The 23,941-nt window shown below is 43.3% G+C and overlaps 2 protein-coding genes across 2 annotated transcripts; one reads left to right on the top strand and one right to left on the bottom strand.

Annotated features, from left to right (window-relative positions):
* The first annotated feature begins 1,693 nt into the window (after positions 1-1,693).
* On the top strand, positions 1,694-18,690 carry COQ5 (coenzyme Q5, methyltransferase). The gene is made up of 7 exons (XM_027566567.1): positions 1,694-1,932; positions 4,873-5,022; positions 8,235-8,456; positions 15,407-15,513; positions 16,923-17,011; positions 17,865-17,976; positions 18,061-18,690. The coding sequence occupies exons 1-7, from the start codon at positions 1,731-1,733 to the stop codon at positions 18,169-18,171; spliced, it is 993 nt and encodes a 330-aa protein (XP_027422368.1). The 5' UTR covers positions 1,694-1,730; the 3' UTR covers positions 18,172-18,690.
* Positions 18,691-20,538: 1,848 nt separating this feature from the next.
* On the bottom strand, positions 20,539-23,544 carry DYNLL1 (dynein light chain LC8-type 1). The gene is made up of 3 exons (XM_027566568.1): positions 23,399-23,544; positions 23,056-23,193; positions 20,539-21,485 (listed from the first exon to the last, which is right to left on the bottom strand). The coding sequence occupies exons 2-3, from the start codon at positions 23,185-23,187 to the stop codon at positions 21,348-21,350; spliced, it is 270 nt and encodes an 89-aa protein (XP_027422369.1). The 5' UTR covers positions 23,188-23,193; positions 23,399-23,544; the 3' UTR covers positions 20,539-21,347.
* Between the last annotated feature and the right edge of the window lie 397 nt (positions 23,545-23,941).

Here is a 23,941-nt window from a genome sequence, read left to right on the forward strand (position 1 = left end):
TCATTATATGTTATAAAAAATATGAATAAGTATATAGAAGTCAATTTCTTGAACTTAACAGTTTTAGCTGGGATAAAAGAAATTAGATACTAATCTCAAATTTTTTTAATGTTTCTTAAATGCCCTCCACCAGTCCTTATCTTGTTTTTTCTTTTCCAGTTTTTTCCCCCACAAATCATACTGAAATGAGAGAATGGCTACATAATGCATCAAATTAAGTCTAGAAAATCCTAAAAGTCCATTTTTATGTATGACTAGATTTGGAAGATACACTAAGTTTCCTGGGTGATTTTTTATTTCCTTTAACAAAGATGTGGGAACTCTGATGACATGAGTAAATCATTTCTTTCTTCTAGCACTCTTAAAAGGGAGAAAAAGAGAGAAAGCCCCGTGCAGTTGTTCCCAAATAAAGCAGTAGGTGTCCATCTGTTAGGCTACATTAAGCCAAGAAAAGATTTTCCACTTTCAAAGTAGTTTCTTAGGGGCCTTGGCACTTTCTCCTTGTGAAACATTTACAGGAAACATATATTTACAGAGAAGTAAAGCAAAAACACAAAGAAATCCAAATAAAACTCACCACCTCCATCTTCTTTTCCGCAAGATGGTCTACGTTACCCTTTCCATAGAAAATAATGGGAAAGTCTGAGGTTACAGTAAAGCACTCATTGTGTGCCAGCTGGAGCTAGAAATGTAGCTTTGTGATAGTAGGAGACAGGCTGAATGGTGCTTGGTTGTGACTTACTAAATAGATGGATACCAGAAGGACTTCCCTGGTGGTCCAGTGGTTAAGACTCCAGCTTCCATTGCAGGTGGCACAGATTGGATCCCAGGTCCAGGAACTAAGATCCTGCGTGCTGCAGGGCATAGCCAAAAAGTAAATAAATAAAAGTAAGTTAAATACATACCAGAGTTTTCCTTCCCATTTATGAGTTTCCTAGGTTCATAAGATGGAAAGACCAGAGAACTGTCTTTCCTATGTCTATCATTCAGAGTAATCTAGCACAAGTTTCTCAAGATTATTCTGCACATCCCTCTCATACAAATCACCAGAGAATTTCGATCAAAAAGATCCCTAGAATCCATGCCCAGTGTCATTTACTGATTCAAATCTCCTTTTGCCCTCTTCCGCACCGGAAAAAGGGAGCTACCTGATATCTCCAGAGTTAGTACTACCGATTAGTAGTACTAATCTACTAATCTACTAATGAGATTCCCTGATGGCTCAGATGGTAAAGAATCCGCCTGTAATGCAGGAGACGCAAGAGACGCGGATTCGATCCGGACATGTAAGAGATGGGGGTTTGATCCCTGGATTGGGAAGATCCCCTGGAGAAGGGAATGGCTACCCACTCCAGTATTCTCGCCTAGAGAATTCCATAGACAGAGGAGCCTGGCGGACTACAGTCCGTGGGATCGCAGGGTCGAACACGACTGAGCGACACTAACACACTACAGATTGGCAGGATTCAGAGACCTGGTATCTGAAGTGACTGGGGCTCTCCCTAAGGTCCGTTGATTCCTTGTGAATTCTATATTTAATTTAAAGACAGAGAGAAAGGGATTTCGCGTACTCAAAGACTAAACAGCCTCAGGATCCCAGAGATCCTGCAGAGCTACTTAGCATCAGATTTCAAGACGCGTTCAGCTAATAATGTCTCCGGTCGGCCGCCGTCAGCCATCTAGCGATGCTACGCTACGTCCTGTCTGACAGCGGTCACCCGACTGTCAAGATGGCAGCCCCCAGGAGCTGGGCTCTATGGAGCTTCTGCGGCTGTGGGTGGTCGAGGGCAGTGTCGGGCTGCAGGCTCCCCGGGCTTCGTAGCTCCTCGCCCAGGGGCCCCCTGGGTGCACGGCTCTTGTCCCAAGAGAAGGAGGCAACCGAAACGCACTTTGGGTTTGAGACTGTGTCGGAAGAGGAGAAGGGGGGCAAAGGTAAAAGGGGTGAGAGGGTGAATGGGAAGGATCTGACCGTCTATGGTCTAGTTTCTTCTGCCCAAACCAAGGATTGATTTAACGTCCTGTGAGCTCCGCTGAGGAGCTTCCCAGGTGGCGCTAGTGGTAAACAATCCACTGGGTCGGGAAGATCCTCTGGAGAAGGGCAAGGGAACCCACTGCAGTATTATTGTCTGGAGAATCCCTGTGGGCAGAGGAGCCTGGCAGGCGGACACGACTGCTTCAAGCCACTTAGCACGCACGCACGCGCCTCTGATGCATTAACTTGTGCAGTCCTGACCTCCAAAGAGTACCCTTAGTCTGTCTCTGCCAAAATTAGAGCCTTCTCTTTTCAATTATCTCAGAACCCCTTCAATTGAGCATTTATGATGTGCCAGGCAGTGTGCAGACATTATTTACAATTCTCATTTCAACTTCCTGATGGTGAGTATTGTTATTCCATCTTACTCATGAGGAAATAGAGACTTAAAGGTTAAGCAGAACCTTGCCCAGTTTAACGTAGTTAACTGGTGGTGGCACTGCTATTCCAACCTAGTTCGGTCTGACTACTGAGCCCATATTGTTAATCTCTTGCTAAAGGGATAGGCCGTCTTTTATAGAAAGAAAGGAGGAGACTATTTTATCTATTAATATGTGCCTCAGCTTCCAAATTTGCCAGATAGGGAAGATAGTAATTTCTTTCATGGAGTTCTTGTGAAGATTATATTACTTCACACACTAAAGAATTTTGAATAATGCCTGGCACTTCATAATTGCTCAATAAGTGTTAGATATTGTTCAGCACTTTCTTTGTTTTCACCATAAGACTTGGGAAAGGAAAAGACCTGTTTTAAAATTCCAGCTGTACCATTTGTAATGAGAAAGGTATTATGCTCACATTACAGATAGATAAGGTGAGGCTCTGAGAGGTTCCTTAACTTGGCCTGTAGTCACCCAGGAAATAACAAAAAGAGCCTACAATTGAATTTTTGATCCTCTTATAGGCTAGTATATTGTATTACCTTCCACCTCAACCTTACTAAATACATAGCTCTACTATAATTCCTTGAATATCAAATTTAAATTAACACATTTCATTGTGAATCCCCAGAAAGTTAAGACTCATTCATAACTGTGTTCTCAACATTTGATGCACATTAGGAGCTTGATAACTGATTGTGGGGTGAAATAAGTGGAGCCAGGTAAAATGATAGTAAACGCCATAAGTTCATCTTCCCAAAGTTCCTGTGGCTGCAATTCCAAAATGTCTGGGGTGGCAGTATCAACATCCCCATGGTCATGTTTCTCCTATGATTCCATTGACATTCTGTTCAAATTTCACCTCTAAGGTTATCCCTTTTCATTATTTTGTTGCACTTTCATTTTTGTAGCCCAGTTTCCTCTTTCAGTTATCTAGTTTTGTAAAATGCTACAGAGATTCACAACTGAGATCAGAAGGTAAAACAGCTACATGCTTTGCTGTCTGCATGTGAATAAGGGATGTATAGTGACCAACCCCCTACAGACTCTGAGAGAAGTGACCTAATTGGTTTCTGATCGTGATGCATATCTCTTATTTATGCATGATTTGTGGACTGAAGGACTACTAGCAAGATTTGTACTTTATGCAACTACTCACAGTTAATATACCATTGTATTTGAATGATGTTGCTAGAGGACTGGTGTTATTGAACTAAACCACAATAACTGAAATTCTTGCATATTAGAACCACATAAAGCAAGAAGGGCTTATACTCAGTGGGTTGAGCCTCAGTGTCCCTCTAAATATCCCAGATGTTCAAAAGCAAAGAGCAAGCTTATAAGATCCCAGGATTGAGAATAGGTGTTCAAGATTGAGTGAAAGGAGGAGGGCTCTATTGTCTGCTGATTCAGCAGAGGACAGTAATGTTTTGGGTCTTAGCAGCACATTTCATCTGAGGAACTCAACATATCTCCCCTTCTTTACCTGATTCAGTCCTTTTGGCAGGTAGGTAGGAGGCTCGCACTGATATTGTTATCTGATGAACAGAAATGGAGATGCAAAGAAGTTAAATGTAGCCTGTACTTTGAAGCATCTTAGATAGTAAATCCCTTAACTCTTCAGCCAGTCCATATTCCACATTCTTCCTTGGTCCTGTGGAGTCATGAGAACCTTCTACAATTCAACTTGGCCGTGACTCACGTCCTACCATTCATCTGCCCACCAAGTTGAACCTGAGGTTTTTCTCAGTGACACAGGCAGAGATGAGCTGAGGTCTTCCCATCCATTTTTCATGTCTTTCTAATGGATTTTGTTGTCTTTAATTATGATACTTTTAGAAAAATTCCAATCCCCCCACCCCTTCCTCTAAGAAATGGAAACTGGGGAACTCCCTGGCGGTCCAGTGGTTAGGACTCAGCTTGGGGCTGATCCTTGGTTAGGGAACTAAGATCCCGCAAGCCATGCAGTATGGCCAAAAAAGAAAGCGATTTACTACTAAGTATGTGCATGGCATTATTGCAAGGTGATGGTCCTATGTGAAGCTAAGATAACAGAAAAGAGGTTGACTTATTTCTTACTTGAAGCAGTTTAAGCCTTTTTAAATTCTTTATTTATTTGGATACACCGGGTCTTAGTTGCAGCAGGCAGGATCTTTCGTCTTCCTTGTGGTATGCAAACTCTTAGCTGTGGCATGTGGGACGTAGTTCCCCAATCATGGATCAAACAAGGGTGCCCTGCATTGGGAGTGTGGAGTCCTAGCCACTAGACCACCAGGGAAGTCCCTAGTTAAGCCTTTTTTTTAAAGCGGTAATGTGCAGATTTGGGCATAAGCACTATGACTTGGTTCCACCTTGCAGATAGTTAATTTTATGGGGGAACGGGGAACTTTCTTACATTTAGGACTTTTCCGGGTTAATATTATTAGTAGCCCAATCATGTTGTATTTCTCTCATGTCAAGTCTATCAGGTGTTTGAAAGTGTGGCCAAGAAGTATGATGTGATGAATGATATGATGAGTCTCGGTATCCATCGTGTTTGGAAGGATTTGCTGCTCTGGAAGATGCGCCCGTTTCCTGGGACCCAGCTTCTGGATGTTGCTGGAGGCACAGGTAATGTCCAGTTTGGTCTCCTTGGGTAACACTGAACTGTTTTCATAAAAACTAGTTTCTCTTGTTGTAATGAGCTAGCTCACCTTCCATTAGGCTGAACATGGTGATTGAAAATCAATACACTTCTCAGAAAGATTTACTCTTTCCTTTTTTTCTTATTTTAGTTTTATTTATTTAGGCTGTGCTGGGTCTTCACTGAAGCTCAGGCTTTTCTTTAATTGTAGCAAGCAGGGGCTACTCTCTAGCTATGGGCGTGGACTTCTTACTGTGGTGGCTTCTCTTGTTGCAGAGCACAGGCTCTAGGGTGCACAGACTTCGGTAGCTGTAGTGCGTGGGCTCAGCAGTTGCGGCTCCCTGGCTCTACAGCATGGGCTCAATAGTTGTGGCTTAGTTGCTCCACAGCATGTGGGATCTTCCAGGATCAGGAAGTGAACTCTTGTCTGCTGCAGTGGCAGGTGGATTCTTTACCACTAAGCCACCAGGGAAGCCCTACTGAATGCCAATCAAAAACACAGAATATCAACTTTGTGCCTGTCATTTTTCTTTTTTTTTTTTTTTTATCTACTCTATTGTTGCACTTTTTTTTTTTTTGGTTTTTGATTTTTATTTTTTTAATTTTATTTTAATTTTATTTTATTTTTAAACTTTATATAATTGTATTAGTTTTGCCATTTTGATATTTGGCAAAACCTGTCATTTTTCTAAAATTCAGAGGATTACAAAGTAAACTGAGCAATTTTTTTCCTCCAGTGTCCTTTCCCCATCTAAACAACTATTTTTGCTTTCTGTTTAACCTTTAGCCCACTTGCCGTCTTTCTTTGCTGAGGAAGGGAGGGGCTTTTATCATATAAGTTTTCAAGGCAGCCTTTTCTGCCTAATGTACTATCATATCAGATATTGAAAGCTTTTTTATTGGAAAAAAAAGCCTCTTTTTATTTATGCATGGTCCTTTGTCTCCTGGTGCACACTAGGCATTTGGAGAGGAAAATGTCATATAATGTAATAATGTAATAATCTATACTAATAGAATAATACATAATAATAAATTGCAATAGAATAATGTCCATGTTTATGTTTGGCTTTGTTGGTGTGGTCCTCTCCCCAAAAAGAAGCACAGAGGAAAGTGAGGTAGAGGACATTAGCAGAATCTATCAAAATCTAAAATGCTTTTTAGTCTAGGATCCCACAATTCCAATTCTAGACATTTAATCTGAAAAAAAAAAAACAAAACCTTGCACAGAGATACAGCTACAGAAAAGTTTCAGAGCTGCCACTACCTCCAGTGCATCCCAGCCAGTAACATTACCACATGCCAACAACTGCCCATTTAGAAAATGCAATTAAAAAGTAAGCCCATACATTTAAAAAGACATTTAAAACATACAGTTACAAATATGCTCACACTACATAATTTTTAGTAATAGTGAAAAGTTGGAAGTAACCTGTTTCTACCTCAGTGAAAAATGACTTTAAGATACATCAATACTATAAAATATTAATATTAGGTAGCTATTTAAAAGAATGAGAAAAGCCTATGAATACTGATGGAACAGTATCAAGGACATATTAAGTGGGAAGGAAAAGAAAAGTTACATACAATGGATATAATTTAACCCTCATTTATGTTTTTAAGTTGTTTCATGTGAGTACATATAATTATATTTAAATTTATAGGAAAGTGACTGAAGAATACCTAATTGGATGGAGAAAATGGAAAACCTAAGGCTGTATTTCTTACAAGAAATAAACAAAGAAGAAAACAAAGACAAGGAAAAAAAAAAAGAAAACAAAGACAAGGAAACAGCATTATAAAAAAGGAAATATGATCCTGAAAGCACTGGCTTTGCCTAAACAGTATTTACGACATGGTCACAATAATGTAAACACTTGATCTTCTGCTTTTAAACTCAAACCATCAACAAAGCACAGAAAACTTAGAGCTATAGAACAAATACAATGTTATCAGGCTTGACAGAACACACACACACACACACACACACACACACACACACACATATATATAAAATGGAAGGTTGAAAGGAGTCGAAAGTTACTATCTATAGTTGATGGAATAATAAAACAAGGTAGGAGGGATAAACTTGGAATGGGATTAATAGATATATACTGCTGCTAAGTCGCTTCAGTCGTGTCCAACTCTGTGCGACCCCAGAGATGGCAGCCCACCAAGCTCCCCCGTCCCTGGGATTCTCCAGGCAAGAACACTGGAGTGGGTTGCCATTTCCTTCTCCAATGCATGAAAGTGAAAAGTGAAAGTGAAGTCGCTCAGTCGTGTCTGACTCTTAGCGACCCCATGGACTGCAGCCTACCAGGCTCCTCTGTCCATGGGATTTTCCAGGCAAGAGTACTGGAGTGGGGTGCCATTGCCTTCTCCAGATATATACTACTACATATAAAATAAGCAAAAGGGACCTACTATATAGCACAAGGAACTATAGTCAATATCTTGTAATAAGCCATAATGGAAAAGACTCTGAAAATGAAAATATATGTGTAACTGAGTCATCTTGCTATATACCTGAAATACTATAAATCAACTGTACCCCTAATTAAAAAATAAAAATTAAAAAAAAAGAAAATATAGATTAGCTTATTACTCTAGGTTACACAGGTATCTGTGAGGAACTATTAAAAGTGATATAAATATATTGGGAGGACAGAGGCAAGCAGAGATGGGGGCAGGATAGCTTTATAAATTTTGTGAGTAAAGAAATAGCTGTAACCAACAGAAGAAACCACTAAAGGGATTGGGAAAGATGGTCTGTGGGGAACTGAGCTGGTTATGGGGAGTGGTGGGGCAGTGAGTTGTTGTTGCTTGTGAGTATACCTTCATGTTACTGTCAAAAAATTATTAGAAAAAGACTAGGAAGCAGTACACTCAGCTCTTCCCACTTGTCATGTCTGGAGAGTGTGGAGATGGCAACTTTCATGTTTTATTCTATATATTTAAGTATTGAGCCTTTTAGAGTAAGAATGTGTCCATGCATTACATATGCAGTTTTTAAAGGTTTTTTATTTAAAGAATCTTAGCAGTTAAAAAATTGCTGTTAAAAACAAAATGAACTATTGAAATGAGTACAGCCTTTCAGTTTTCATACACTCCTCAACCCCTGTATCTTTGCTGCTCCTTTTGGGTTTAAGAAATGCTGCAGTTGTGTTTGTGTTTGATCTTTCCTCCTGTTGGCTTCCCACAGGTGACATTGCATTCCGGTTCCTTAATTATGTTCAGGCGCAGCATCAGAGAAAGCAGAAGAGGCAGCTAAGGGCCCAACAAAATTTATCCTGGGAAGAAATTGCCAGAAAGTACCAGAATGAAGAGGATTCCTTGGGTGGTTCTCATGTCATGGTCTGTGACATCAACAAGGAGATGCTAAAGATTGGAAAACAGAAAGCCCGTGCTCAAGGATACAAAGCTGGTAAGTCCTGCAGAAAGTGGACCTGGAGGAGATGTTTATAAATGGAATGTGTACAATGCTGAAGTGCTTTCTTTTCCAGATTTCAGAAACTAATAGATACATAGGAGTGGACTTTGTGGGGCCGAGCCTAGCATGTGTACTATTGCATAAGTTATTTCAGCAACCAGTTACCAGCCTCAAGTGACAGGGGAGACAACCCAGACCCAAAGAGGTTAAGTATCTTATTCAAGTCATGCAGTTTAAATGGCAGATCCGAAATGTGGACTGACTCTTTGGGTCTCAGCTCTTGGACCCTGAGACAGAAGTTTGGCTTTCAATTCCCAGCAGCTCTCTGATGACCCCAGCACCCTATTCTTGAGCCATTTCATCCCCCTCCCAAAACTAAGCTCTGCCTCAGCTTTCCAACCTGGTGGCACCCAGCCAGTGACCAAGGATCCATGGGGCACCCAGGCCTGAACATATGCCATGTGGGCTCTCTTCACAGGCAGTCTTTGTTCCAGAACCCCCTCTTGGGTTGGCTGGGGCTTTCTCAGATCTGCGTCAAGGTCTCATGGCTCTTCCCACACACATCCTTGCTTCCTCTTCTTTTTATTTTTTTTCCGGGTATCTCCCCTCACCCCCCAACCAACCCACCCCCCCACCAGAAAAGAAAACTTTGCCCTCCTATCTCTATTTCAGCATGGGTTTCTCAGAGGGCGCAGCTGATGCTGTTGAAGAATCACCCGTAAATGGTACTCTTCAAACTTCCCTCGCACGGTCTGCTCTTCAGCCAAGGGGAAAGTGACTGGCTATCTCCAGGCAGCTGCTGCAGCTCCCAAATGGACAGTTTCTGCTCTAGCTTAAAGATACACATTTTACATTTGGCTTTCTCTTTTTATATTTTGAAATACTTTTGCCCCCAGTATTTTGCCCTAGTAGATGTATTGATCTGGCAGCTGCAGCACGTTTACCCAGCTTTTCAGAGCCACTGTACTGCCCTCTTCCACACTGGCCGAGCACTGCAGGCAGCCCCAGTGAGAGGCAGTGGTACCCAACAAAGAACCCAAGTCCCTCGGGTCAACATCAGCACTTCTCTCCTCTCCCACCACCTCCCCACCACGAGTGTCTGTGGTTGTTTTAGGTTAATTCTTCCTCCTCCTACTTCCACCCCCAGAACGAGCTGCCTAGACGAACTGCAGCCCACTTGGCCCCCCAGATGAAGGGCTCTTTTGTTAACCATCAGCACTGATCAGAAGGCGGACAGTCACTAGTGTTTCTAGACAAAGGCACTGTGTTCTTACTCCTACTGAGAAACGTGTTTCCCTTCTCTCTGGTGCTCAGCCATGAAGAGTGGAGAACAAAGATGGGAATGATGGGTAACGTTCCACTTCTGGAATCATCTCTGCCATAGCATAGCTTGCCTTTCAGGGTCTCCTAACAGCCAAGACAGATCCACCTGTGTAGGAATCATTAGGTGCTGCAGAGTTTGGTTTTATTTTTCCTCTGCTTTGAAAGTGAAATGAAAGTCACTCAGTTATGTCCGACTCTTTGCGACCCCATGGAGTCCTTGGAATTCTCCAGGCCAGAATACTGGAGTGGGTAGCCTTTCCCTTCTCCAGGGGAGCTTCCCGACCCAGGAATTGAACCAGGGTCTTCTGCATTGCAGGCAAATTCTTTACCAGCTGAGTTACAAGGTACCAGTCTCCAATAATAATGCCTTTGCAACACATATCATGCCAAAATAAATTTGAAACTAAATAGAAGGATCCTAGAAATTATTTAATAACTATAAAAGTTAATGTAGAAAGGCATTTTTGTGTGTAGCACCATTACATGTTGTATTTACATGCAGCACTTCCTCCCAAAGTAGAAGCTTGGAGGGCAGAAACCTTAAAAAGATTTGATGGATTATAAAAGTGATATATTTGGGAAAATTTGGGATGTTAGAAATCAAACATTTGAAAAGTTACATTATGAAGAGGTAAATATTAACCATAGTTCCAGCATCCAGAGATGACCCTCAGTATTTTAGTATATTTGCTCCCTAGCTTTTTCCTAATCATTTCCTTTTTATAATATTGACAACATCTTGGAGATATAATTTAGTATTCTGCTTTGTTTAATTTAGCATTGTATCATGAGATTTTTCCATGTTATTGAAAATTTCTGGGGACTTCCCTGGTACTCCAGGGTTAACACATTGCCTTCCAATGCAGGAGGTAGGAGTTCGATCCATGGTCAGGGAGCTAAGATTCTTTCATGCCCCTCACAGTCAAAAAAACCAAAGCATAAAACACAATGAATATTGTAACCAAATTCAATAAAGACTTTAAAAATGGTCCACATTAAAAAAAAAATAAGTCTTAAAAAAAAATATTCCTGGGAATTCCAGTGGTCCAGTGGTTAAGACTCTGCATTCTCACTGCAGAGGGCCTGTAGAAGCTAATGTATGTAAAGTGATTACATAGACCTCATCATCGTGGGCTTAGTAAGCAGTAGCTTTGATGATAATGTTGTTAGTGTCTTCCTCTGAAAAATTTCCTCCAAAAAATCAAATGGCTATGTTAAAGGGCATGCTCATTGCTGAGGTTCTTGTTAAATACTGTTAGTGTGCCTCACAGGAAGATTATTTCCATTTACCTTCCTCTATGAAGCCTCCTATGAAGTCTGAGGAGGCCTTACAAATAGCTGTGAAAAGAAGAGAAGTGAAAAGCAAAGGAGAAAAGGAAACATAAGCATCTGAATGCAGAGTTCCAAAGAATAGCAAGGAGAGATAAAAAAAGCCTTCCTCAGAGATCAATGCAAAGAAATAGAGGAAAACAACAGAATGGTAAAGACTAGAGATCTATTCAAGAAAACTAGAGATACCAAAGAACATTTCATGCAAAGATGGGCACTATAAAGGACAGAATGGTATGGACCTAACAGAAGCAGAAGATATTAAGAAGAGGTGGCAAGAATACACAGAAGAACTGTACAAAAAAGATCTTCACAACCCAGATAATCACGGTGGTGTGATCACTCACCTAGAGCCAGACATCCTGGAATGAGAAGTCAAGTGTGCCCTAGGAAGCATCACTATGAACAAAGCTAGTGGAGGTGATGGAATTCCAGTGGAGCTATTTCAAATCCTGAAAGATGATGTTGTGAAAGTGCTGCACTCAATATGCCAGCAAATTTGGAAAACTCAGCAGTGGCCACAGGACTGGAAAAGGTCAGTTTTCATTCCAATCCCAAAGAAAGGCAATGCCAAAGAATGCTCAAACTACCGCACAATTGCACTCATCTCACACGCTAGTCAAGTAATGCTCAAAATTCTCCAAGCCAGGCTTCAGCAATACGTGAACCATGAACTTCCAGATGTTCAAGCTAGTTTTAGAAAAGGCAGATGAATCAGAGATCAAATTGCCAACATCCGCTGGATCATCGAAAAAGCAAGAGAATTCCAGAAAAACATCTATTTCTGCTTTATTGACTATGCCAAAGCCTTTGACTGTGTGGATCACAATAAACTGTGGAAAATTCTTCAAGAGATGGGAATACCAGACCACCTGACCTGCCTCTTGAGAAACCTATATGCAGGTCAGGAAGCAACAGTTAGAACTGGACATGGAACAACAGACTGGTTCCAAATAGGAAAAGGGGTACATCAAGGCTGTATATTGTCACCCTGCTTATTTAACTTCTATGCAGAGTACATCATGAGAAACGCTGGGCTGGAAGAAGCACAAGCTGGAATCAAGATTGCCAGGAGAAATATCAATCACCTCAGATATGCAGATGACACCACCCTTATGGCAGAAAGTGAAGAGGAACTAAAAAGCCTATTGATGAAAGTGAAAGTGGAGAGTGAAAAAGTTGGCTTAAAGCTCAATATTCAGAAAACGAAGATCATGGCATCTGGTCCTATCACTTCATGGGAAATAGATGGGGAAACAGTATCAGACTTTATTTTTTGGGGCTCCAAAATCACTGCAGATGGTGATTGCAGCCATGAAATTAAAAGACACTTACTACTTGGAAGGAAAGTTATGACCAATCTAGATAGCATATTGAAAAGCAGAGACATTACTTTGCCAACAAAGGTCCGTCTAGTCAAGGCTATGGTTTTTCCAGTGGTCATGTATGGATGTGAGAGTTGGACTGTGAAGAAGGCTGAGTGCTGAAGAATTGATGCTTTTGAACTGTGATGTTGGAGAAGACTCTTGAGAGCCCCTTGGACTGCAAGGAGATCCAACCAGTCCATCCTAAAGGAGATCAGTCCTAGGTGTTCATTGGAAGGACTGATGCTGAAGCTGAAACTCCAATACTTTGGCCACCTCATGCGAAGAGTTGACTCATTGGAAAAGACTCTGATGCTGGGAGGGATTGGGGGCAGGAGGAGAAGGGGACGACAGAGGATGAGATGGGTAGATGGCATCACTGACTCGATGGACATGAGTTTGGGTAAACTCCGGGAGTTGGTGATGGACAGGGAGGCCTGGCGTGCTGCAGTTCATGGGGTCGCAAAGAGTCAGACACGACTGAGCGACTGAACTGACCTGAACTGATGAAGCCTCCCTACTGAATCATACTTCGTGTCTGATTCACTGCATGTCGAATAATACTGAAGCTGAATCAGGATTCTTGGAGGATATAGCCACCCTGATAGGCAGCTCCCTTGGGTGCTTTCTGAATTCATGACCAGACTTGGGGTCAAGACACTCTGCTTCTCTGTGAGTCCAGTAGAACCAATATAACTATGCTAAATTATGTACTTAGAATAAATTCTGATGACTATCTGAAGTAGGTACTATTATTGACTCCACTTTACACATGAGGAAACTGAGGCAACGTAGTTTATCCAAAATTATATAGCTAGGGGCTTCCCTGGTGGCTCAGTGGTAAAGAATCTGCCTACCAGTACAGAAGACATGAGTTTGATCCTTGGTACGGGATGATCCCACAGGCCATGAAGCAGCTAAGCCTATGCTCCACAACTGCTGAGCCTGTGCTCTAAAGCCCAGGAGCTGCAGCTACTGAAACCATGCACTGCAGCTACTGAAGCCCGGGAGCCTAGAGTTTGCGCTCCGCAACAAGAGAAGCCACCACAGTGAGAAGCCCATGCACCACAACTAGAGAGTAGCCCCTGCTCTCTGAAACTAGAGAAAAGCCCACACAGCAACGAAGACCCAGCACAGCCAAAAATAAAAAATGACTCTATTCAAAAACTTGTATTATTTAAAAAAAGAAAAAGGTTATATAGCTAATAATTGGGAAAGCTGGCATTAGAACCCAGGCAACACCAGGACCTGGGCTCGTAAGCATACTGCTTTACACCTCGTTGGATAAAAATTGGTTAAGAGTAAGGCATAACTATGGAGAAGGCAATGGCACCCCACTCCAGTACTCTTGCCTGGAAAATCCCATGGACGAAGGAGCCTAGTGCGATGCAGTCCATGGGGTCGCTAGGAGTCAGACACGACTGAGCTACTTCACTTTCACTTTTCACTTTCATGCATTGGAAAAGGAAATGGCAACCCACTCTAGTGTTCTTGCCTGGAGAATCCCAGGGACAGGGGAGTCTGGTGGGCTGCCGTCTATGGGGTCGCACAGAGTTGGACACGACTGAAGTGACTTAGTAGTAAGGCATAAGTAAGTAACCAGTGTCTACTCTGAGAACCTTGGGGGAAACTTTCTTCTAAACTTCAAGGACACCAGAAACTTCAAATTCTCAGGACTGAAGGACACCCTGAAGACGGTGGCCAGGAATCCACTGGAGAAGGCAGGTGTGCGTTTTCTGACACCGCTTCAGATACCGCATGTGTGATGTTCCCCCAGCACCATCAGTTCAGTTCAGTTCAGTCGCTCAGTTGTGTCCGACTCCTTGCAACCCCGTGAATCGCAGCACGCCAGTCCTCCCTGTCCATCACCATCTCCCGGAGTTCACTCAGACTCACACCCATCGAGTCAGAGATGCCATCTAGCCATCTTATCCTCTGTCGTCCCCTTCTCCTCCTGCCCCCAATCCCTTCCAGCATCAGTCTTTTCCAATGAGTCAACTCTTTGCATGAGGTGGCCAAAGTACTGGAGTTTCAGCTTTAGCATCATTTCTTCCAAAGAAATCCCAGGGCTGATCTCCTTCAGAATGGACTGGCTGGATCTCCTTGCACTCCAAGGGACTCTCAAGAGTCTTCTCTAACACCACAGTTCAAAAGCTTCAATTCTTCGGCACTCAGCTTTCTTCACAGTCCAACTTTCACATCCATACATGACCACTGGAAAAACCATAGCCTTGACTAGACGGACCTTTGTTGTCAAAGTAACGTCTCTGCTTTTCAATATGCTATCTAGGTTGGTCATAACTTTTCTTCTTTTAATTTCATGGCTGCAGTCACCATCTGCAGTGATCTTGGAGCCCCCAAAAATAAAGTCTGACACTGTTTCCACTGTTTCTCCATCTATTTCCCATGAAGTGATGGGACCAGATGCCATGATCTTCATTTTCTGAATGTTGAGCTTTAAACCAACTTTTTCACTCTCCACTTTCACTTTCATCAAGAGCTTTTTAGTTCCTTTTCACTTTCTGCCGTAAGCGTGGTGTCATCTACATATCTGAGGTTATTGATATTTCTCCCAGCAGTCTTGATTCCAGCTTGGGCTTCTTCCAGCCCAGCGTTTCTCATGATGTACTCTGCAGCACCGTACAGTTCTCCAATTCTCCAGCGCCAGCCAGCTGTCCAACAATTCAATTCAGTTCTAACACTAGTTACCAGAGTTAGCATCAGATTCCACAGGTTTAGGGCTTATTGCCACAAGACTGCCCCCAGTTCACAAGACAGCCACAAACAGGGTGTTCAGGGTACCCATACTTCTGTCCAGCTGACTACAAATTCAGGGGTTCCCACAACCCTCTTCCCAGGTTTGACAGTTCCCTGGGTGCAGAGGAGACAGCAGTCCAGGCTGAGGCCAGAACTGCTTTTCTCTTTCAGGACTTGCCTGGATATTGGGAGATGCAGAAGAACTGCCCTTCGACGATAACAAGTTTGATGTTTACACCATTGCCTTTGGGATCCGGAACGTCACACACATTGATCAGGTTAACCATGGCCGAATCTGCTGGTGTGACTCAGGATATTAGCTCTCTGGGGGTGGCTCCACAGTGAATGAGGAAAGGGAGAGATTCTTCTCCGGGCCCAGCTCCTGAGTTGAATGTTTCAGGCTGAGAGGTCTTAATCCTTTTAATTGCCAATTTTCCTGCTCACAAAATTAAAAAAAACAAAACCACAGAGCAGATCCCCATAGAAGCCTTTGTTGCTTGAGTTGGTATTCATATCTTCGAGCCCGTCAGTCTTGCTCTCTCTCCATGAAGCCTCCTGACTCAGAGTTCACAGATCAGAGCAATTCCCAAGGCTGACACAAGAAAAGGCACTCAGCCCCTATTTTGGCAGAAGGTGGCTAGATTCACGGATCCTCTGTTGGAAGAAGGGAATGTTCAGCCCTTAATTTGATGCAGCTCTTCTTTTATTTCTACTTGAACATTCTGTCCAAACATTTGAAGATGACAGGCAAGGCCCCCAGTTTCATTTCTGTACCGTGGACTCCAGTTGCCTGGTTGCCAGCTTTGGGTGGGATGTTGTTTATGGTGTGTTTTAATTTCATTTTTTTCCTGTGTCTATAGCCAGTTTATTATTCTTTGTAAATTAAAAAAAAAATTTAATAAATTCAAGGCTCAAGCAGCACAAAAGGGATATATCCCTAAAAAATCTTCATCCTTGTGTGCTAACCATTGAGTGATCCTCCCTCTGTGGTCACCAATTTCTGAGTGGCGTATCTTTGGAAAGATGTCTTGGGCATATTAAGTGTATTCATTTCCTTTCTTTTTTTAATAAAAATATTAGCATATGAAACATTTTGCCCATTGCTTTTTTCCCTTAAAAATATACCTGCAAAAACAATTTTATATATATATATATATATATCTGCAAACTTTTCCATGTCTGCACATAAAGAACTCTGGCTCTTCCTTTTTTAAATAGTTGCATAGATTCCATTTGTATATATATTCCCTAATATAACCAGTCTCTCATTGATGATTAAGATGCTTCTGCTCTTAGGCTGTTCAAATCGTGCTGTAATGAATAACCCCACGTCATTTCCACGGTAGAAACATTTCTGTAAGATAGACTCTTTGAAGGAAAATTGCTGGATCAAAGAGGGATAGCCATCATGATTTTGAGAAGTAATTCAAAAATTGCCCTGCCCCAATCTGAGTCAGTTACTAGAGAAGATTACTCCAGGTAACCTTCTCTAGTCATGGGCAGCGGAATGGCTAAAAGATTTAGGAAACTGGGTTTGTTCTGCTGTTAAAGCTTCCCAACTGAGATTGAACACGGGGTCTGTGGGAAACACGCTTTGTAACGCCCACAGAAGCTAGTGCCACCTCAGCCTTCCAGAGACGAGTGAGGGTTGCTGAGGGGTGTGTCCTATTGTTCTTGTCTTGCTCAGGCACTACAGGAAGCCCACCGTGTCCTGAAACCAGGAGGAAGGTTTCTCTGTCTGGAGTTCAGCCAAGTAAACAATCCCCTCCTATCCAGGTTGGTATTGTTAACAGGGCTTGATTTTCACCATCCAGCCAAGGGTTTCCCATTCCCAAATGGATAGAAAACAGCCAGTAGCTTTAAGCAGGAACCTCTGAGTCCCTGAGTCCCTGAAGGACAGTGCCACTTCTGTGGTCAGCCAATTCTGAATGATAACACCTAGACCAGAAGAGTCTCAAACCAGTGACCAGAGACTCAAGTGGGCCTGCATATGTATTTTGTTTGGCTCATGGTTAACTTTAGAAAATTGACTTAGATGTCTATATTTTAAAATTGAGAAATTTTACATAAAAATTTGGATTTCCAACTTCAGCTGAGAAATCAGGAATATGGCAACCCTGGTTAAGCCCATATTCCCACATGGCAATAATCAGAGCTGGGTAGTAACTGCCCCTTCCCCACTTTTCTACTGCTGCTGCTAAGTCGCTTCAGTCGTGTCCGACTCTGTGCGACCCCATAGACGGCAGCCCACCAGGCTCCCCCGTCCCTGGGATTCTCCAGGCAAGAACACTGGAGTGAGTTGCCATTTCCTTCTCCAATGCATGAAAGTGAAAAGTGAAAGTGAAGTCGCTCAGTCGTGTCCGACTCTCAGCGACCCCATGCACTGCAGCCCACCAGGCTCCTCCGCCCATGGGATTTTCCAGGCAAGAGTACTGGAGTGGGGTGCCATTGCCTTCTCCAGTTTTCTGGACCTTCCTAACTGTGCCTGTCACCACACCCTCAACTGGGTCACTTATTTCAGGTACTTGCTTGACCCCTATAGGCATTTTTGAGTTTATAATCCCAGGCTTAGACCTTCTTGCTTATTAACGGTCATGTTCTAATCTTAATCTTTTGCCTTTTTGTTTAGGCTCTATGATGTATATAGCTTCCAGGTCATTCCTGTCCTGGGAGAAGTCATTGCAGGAGATTGGAAGTCCTACCAATACCTTGTAGAGAGTATCCGACAGTTCCCATCTCAGGTACAAAAAAATCTATAGCTTACAACCCAAGGCTCCACAGTTGAAATCCAGGCAATTTCTGCTGTATCTTTCTTTGTGTTTTAGGAGGAATTCAAGGAGATGATAGAAGATGCAGGTTTTCAGAAGGTGACTTATGAAAATCTCACATCAGGCATTGTAGCCATTCACTCTGGTTTCAAACTTTATCTCCGTTAAGATTCTGAAGCGTGAACCAGTCACATCCTGTCAGAAGTCTGGAGCTGGAGGATAATCCAGTTAGTGTGACCAGCAGCAGGACATCTCTGCTTGAGGCTATGTGCCTTGGACCCACGTTCTGATGTGACCAATCTCAAAGTGAAAGAACCAAGTTCCTGTCACTTGACTGCAGCTTTCCTTAGGGGCTGCTTCAGGCCTTCTCCCAGAGTTATTTGTCTGTACTTTTACTTAAGTCCTATTTTTTTTGGGTGTGCAGTATGTGGTTAAGGTAAAACCAGCACTAAAACTCAATTTTGAAGTGTATTTGTAGTTTCTCTGCCAGTGCTGCCTTCCAGAGGGATAATGAATCATTTGAATCCAATGATGATTTGAACCAGAAAACTTGCTAGCTATACCCAAGTTCACCTTTCAGCCTAGGACTAAGTCTGGGGCCAAAAGCCAAGGCCCAAAGTATAGGGCTAAGGATCACAACTAGAACTGTGCAACTGAAACACTAAATGAGTTTACAATTTTCGTGGATTTTGTCAGTTTCTTCTTGAGGGAGGTGAAAGAAATACACTTTCTTCATTATTCATTCAGTACTCTTCCACCAAAAGCCAGTATTGTGTCCTCAGTTCGAGTCATGAAGAAAACAACTTGACAAATCCTTGTTGAAAGAATAAATGTACCAGCAGACTTCTGCTTTCACATCTAAAAAATTGAGAGCTTGTCAGAATACATTTGAAGAAAGGATCTTATAGCCAAAAAAAAAAGTTTGGTAACTATCTAGCCAAGCCCCCTCCAGTGCTCAGCAGAGCGGGGCAGAGCTCTTATCTCCTTAATATAGTCCACTATATTTGATGTTAAAATCAAACCATAAATATTTTCAGTGTGGATGAAATTTAAGGGTTTTCTTTTTTGCAGGGGGGTAGGGGTGGGAAAAGGGCTGGTAAGAAATTACAGAAATCAACCTGGGAGTTGCTGGCAGTTTAATTGCAGAGACCTTGCTATTGTTGTTGAGTCACTAAAGTTATGCCCAACTCTTTGGGACCCCATGGACTGTAGCCCACTAGGCTCCTCTGTCCATGGGATTTCCCAGGCAATAGTGGGGTGGGTTACCATTTCCTTCTCCAAGGAATATTCCCGATGCAGGGATCGAACCCACATCTGCATTGGCAGGGAGATTCTTTACTGCTGAGCCACCAGGGAGGTCCTGCAGAGACCTCAGACAAGGCTATTTGAAATGTCTTCAGATGTGCTACCCTCTTGCCCCAGCACGGATGGGGTCATTTATGTGCCCTCACTCACAAGATCTTGCCCTGTCATTGAAAAGCTTCCAGATACAGCTGTCTATATACAAGTGTCTTAAAGAACAGCACCTAAGAACTTTTGATACAATGCTAAACCTTAGAAAAACTTTCAGCGTAGATTTTGTTTTCAGCCATTTGGAGCCTTTGAAATTAACAAGGATCAGGCACTGAAAAATCTTCATAGGCGATCAACCCAGTCCTATCAGTGGCAGTGATTCTCATATCTGAATCAAGAAATAAAAAGTTAAAAGCTGTCACTTTCTGGTGATATGGGCCAGGTCAAATTAGAACTCCCACTGTCCAGCTGTTTATGGCCTAAGAGCAGCTTTAGGCTCTTTGCTGGACTGCTTCTAAGAAGAGCTAAAATCGACAAGATTGATGCAGCTTTGGAGGCCGAATACCTGTCGGGTATCAAACAAATATAGCCAGATCACAAAAGTGGGAAAGCAGCTAGAAGAAAGGTGAATTACAGGAACCTTTTCAGTCTGTTCACATAAATCCAAACCTAAATCACCCCAATTGCAGCCCCCTGTTCCACAGTACCTCCTTATCTTTTTCCTGCAGAAAGCAGGAAAAACTCTTCTCCCATTTTAATTACCCTAAACAATTTTTTGCTTTCTACCCTGAAACTTTCCCAGTCCTAACATTGTTCAGCTTCATCAGAACTTCTAAAACCCCAAGTTCTCATTACGAAAAAGTCTCCCAAAGATGTTAGACTTAATACTATTCTTAAGACGGAGTCATTGATCAATTCAGATCTATCACTTCCTCTGTGTAGCTGTAGCCTGGCTGCAAGGTCTAAAACAAAGGAGCTTTACCTCATATAAACACTGAAAACAAAGGGAAACTAAAAGCCAGGACCTTCCTTGCAGTTTCCCAAGATGGTGTGGGTTGTTTTAGCCTCTGGATCATTTCATCTACAAAAGCTGTCTGCTTTATTTGCTTTTATTGAGATCTGTCTTCCTAAAACTGATAGCAGGAAAACTTTACTTATCCACAACTTTAATTGGGCCTTTTAATGAAAGCTTCAACTCACATGTGAACACGGCTAGTTAAAAAGCACAGCACAGCAGGCTTGTAAGTTTAAATTCCTGCAGACTTTATTAGAATCACATGGAGGACTGCTGCTCAAAAGCTTTTTCCCTTTAAGACCACCTTTAATCTCTAGAGTATACTTTGGCCAAGGCAGGGGAGGGTAAATGTCTACAGCCCAACAAATTTCTCATTAGCCCAACTTTCTCACCAGCTTATTTCCATTTTACAGCCACAGAAAACTTAAAGGAGTTATACGACACATTCATCTTCTCTTGAGACCTAAGGCCTAGAACAGTCTATAGCAGTTACCACAGAAGGAGCACTTAAGGAATGTATTTATCAGGTTAGGAGTACGAGTTTCTCTGCCATGCATTTCTCAACATGCACTTCTGAGCAGTATTCTTCCATGTACAACAGGAGCAGGCTGGGCAAGAATGAAACTCCAGAGTGTTGAATAGGCTAGTCTATTACATTCCACAAAAACTTCAAGGAATCACCCCCACCAACCTACCCAAGATCAAGTAATAGGCCATCTTCAATAGATTATTTGAACAAACGGTAATTAACGCACACTTCAACAGATTTATTTCTTTAAAGGAATGGATTTTGAAGAGAAAAAACATGGGGCAGAGAGGTATGGAATAGAAAATAAATACAAATGTAAGCTGTTTTACTAATTGCTTTATAACCACAAACTAGTACAGAGAATGCCCTGTACAAAACACAACAAAGGTTCAAAGATGGAGATGTTCCCTTAGGCAAGGCTGAAGACTTCAGTCTCTGGTATTTGGAATTTAGGCTGCAGTCCTTGTTTTTGGATGGATCACTGGGTGTGTGGCACAGTCCATGCTTTTAACCAGATTTGAACAGGAGAATGGCCACTTGGCCCAGGTAGAAGTAGATGAAGTGTTTGGTTTCATGTGTCACATAACTACCGAAGTTCCTCCCCACGATGCAGTGCCAGGTGGGGTTGTACTTCTTGTCAAACTCCTGGGAGGGGGGGGGGGAGGTGGAGAAAAAACACAGAATTTTAGTGCTAAACCTGAGGTCAGAGTTTGCCTCCTAAACAGAGCCCGTAGGAGCAGAAAGGAGGAACTTCGGCATCTGCAAATTCTTAAAATGAAAGAATGTTCCCCAGCTCCAAATCGCCTACATAGTGCATTAATGCAAACATACTTGCAGTCTGAGCTAAACTGGGAATGGGGGCTGGGGAGGTAAAAGTCAGAAAGGGCAGCCTCTGAGAGTGCTTTGTTATCATGGTAATTACACCTTCTAACTTCTATAATATTCAGGGACAGCAGGTGACATCAGTTATAGTTTACCCTCTAGTATTTATCTCTAAAAGAACTAAGCTATCCTAGTGTATGACATGTACCCCCAAATCCAAGAGAATAGTATTTAGCCCAAAATATTGCCATTGTAACTCATTTTAGTATTGCTGAAAACAAAAGGTTTCCGAAAGAACAGAGCCTCAGTGAGCAGCTAAACCACTGGAGATCAAAATTTAAAGGACAAGACACTTGGTGCTCCACTGTCCCTGTAAAAAGAAAGCTGGAAGAAGAACCTGACAGCCACCTGGGCAAATTTTATCTTTACTGCCAACAGCCCTCTTCCCCCATCTATCCTGATGGTGCCAATCTACCCTACCACCTGGTCCTCAAGGCTAGCAAATTGCACTAATAACTTTTCCCTATATTTCCCCACCCCCAGAAGCTCTAGGAACTAGAATGCCTATGTTAATTTCATCACTAGGTAACTCTAGGTAGGGGCCAAAGCTAGTCTTTCTCTGAAATCTTTCTCTATAAATGCATGAGAAGTGTCTGGCCAGTTACGCGAAATTTGGCTACTACTGTATTGTACACAGTGGGAACGTCTTTCAGATTAAGGGGAATACATTCTTATAGACTAGACAAACGCACTGCTGTTGCTGCCTTTGTCAGAAAAGGTATTTATTTCTGTTCCATCTGAAATCTTTCATCTTCTCATTCTCGACTGGAACCCTCCCACGACTTAGGCTGCCAGTTTCCTTCCCTTCTAGAAAACACAGCTCGAGAAGTTGGCAGACCTGCCAGCTTTCTACAGACTGCCATTTACCAATCCCCCAACCCAGTCCCCAACCACCACCACCCACTTTCCCTCAACTGCCGACTGACTCCCCACTGGAGGCTGGCAAGATCTCCCTCCGACCCTGCTGGAAACACCCACGCAGCTCCCCCCTCTCCAACACCCAGATGGATCCTGGGCGCAGCAATCATGCAGAAGGGGGAACCGCTGCTCCCTGATCCTAGAAACCGTTGCTAGGTGGCGCTTTCCCCGTGGAGCTGGGTTTTTAAAAAAAAAGAAAAAAAAAAAACAAACTTCGGGCGCTTAGGGGCCGATCTTCAAGAGAAGTGCAAAATTCATTTGCGTCCTTTTCTGGAAACCTCTACACCGCGCCACCTTGCGTGCCCCCAAGGATCTCTGCCAGCGCTCTGGGGACGCATTATAGAGGGGAAGGAAGTTGTGACTTGCCCCAACAGTGCGCAAACTGCCCGAGCCCCCGCCCGCGCCCCGTCCTCACCTTCTTGATATGGGCCGCAATGTCCTTCTCTATATTATACTTTTCCAATGCCTGAGTAGCACACTCCACCGAGTCCTGTTGCATCTCCTCCGACATATCGGCATTCTTGATTACGGCCTTTCGGTCACACATGGTTACCTGAGGGGCGAGGCCAAGGCAAAGGATGAGGAGTTAGGAGTATGGGCTGCAGGCGCAGTTTCCCCGGTCCACTCCGCCCGCCCCACGCCACCCCGGGACGATGCCCCCCACCCCACTTCTCAGGAAGCGCGAGCCGCGCGAACAGAAGGCGGGAGAAGTCCTGTAGGGGACGAAGCTGGAGAGCGGAACCCCCTGAGTTTCTCACCAAGGAGCAGGGGCTGGCCGACTGCAACGGTCTCCTGGGGGAGGGGCTGGCGAAGCTCACACCCGCGTAGAGAGGCGGTCGCTACCGAAGCCGTGGCGCATCTAAGGAGCCCCACGCCAGCCGCCGCCGCCTAGTACCTAAGCCCCGCCCTTCTCCCGTCGACCCCGCCCCCGCCGAACGTCCCTATTGGCTTGACGCAACCCTTAGAACTCTCCCATTGGCCTATAGACTCAATGGTTCCCTCAGGGTCTTTCTCCTGCATTTTGTTGCAGACCACAATGCACCGCTCTAGGCGTCGGTTACCCCGGCAATGGGCCGCACGAGGTGAGGCCCGAACATCGGGAAGATGGTGCAGGGGCGGGGTGGCGAGGACGTACCCGAGACTAGAGAGATGATGGAAAGGGAGCTTCCGCCACGGCCGAGAGAAATGATTACAAATTTTCGGAGGTTGTCCCAGGATGCATTCGCGAATAAAGACAGTCTTTGGAAGTTGCGTATTCTACGTGCCCCCTCGCCCCCCCCCCTCCCCAGGTCAGAAAGAAC

Source organism: Bos indicus x Bos taurus, chromosome 17 (assembly GCF_003369695.1).
Source record: "Bos indicus x Bos taurus breed Angus x Brahman F1 hybrid chromosome 17, Bos_hybrid_MaternalHap_v2.0, whole genome shotgun sequence".
NCBI lineage: Eukaryota > Metazoa > Chordata > Mammalia > Artiodactyla > Bovidae > Bos > Bos indicus x Bos taurus.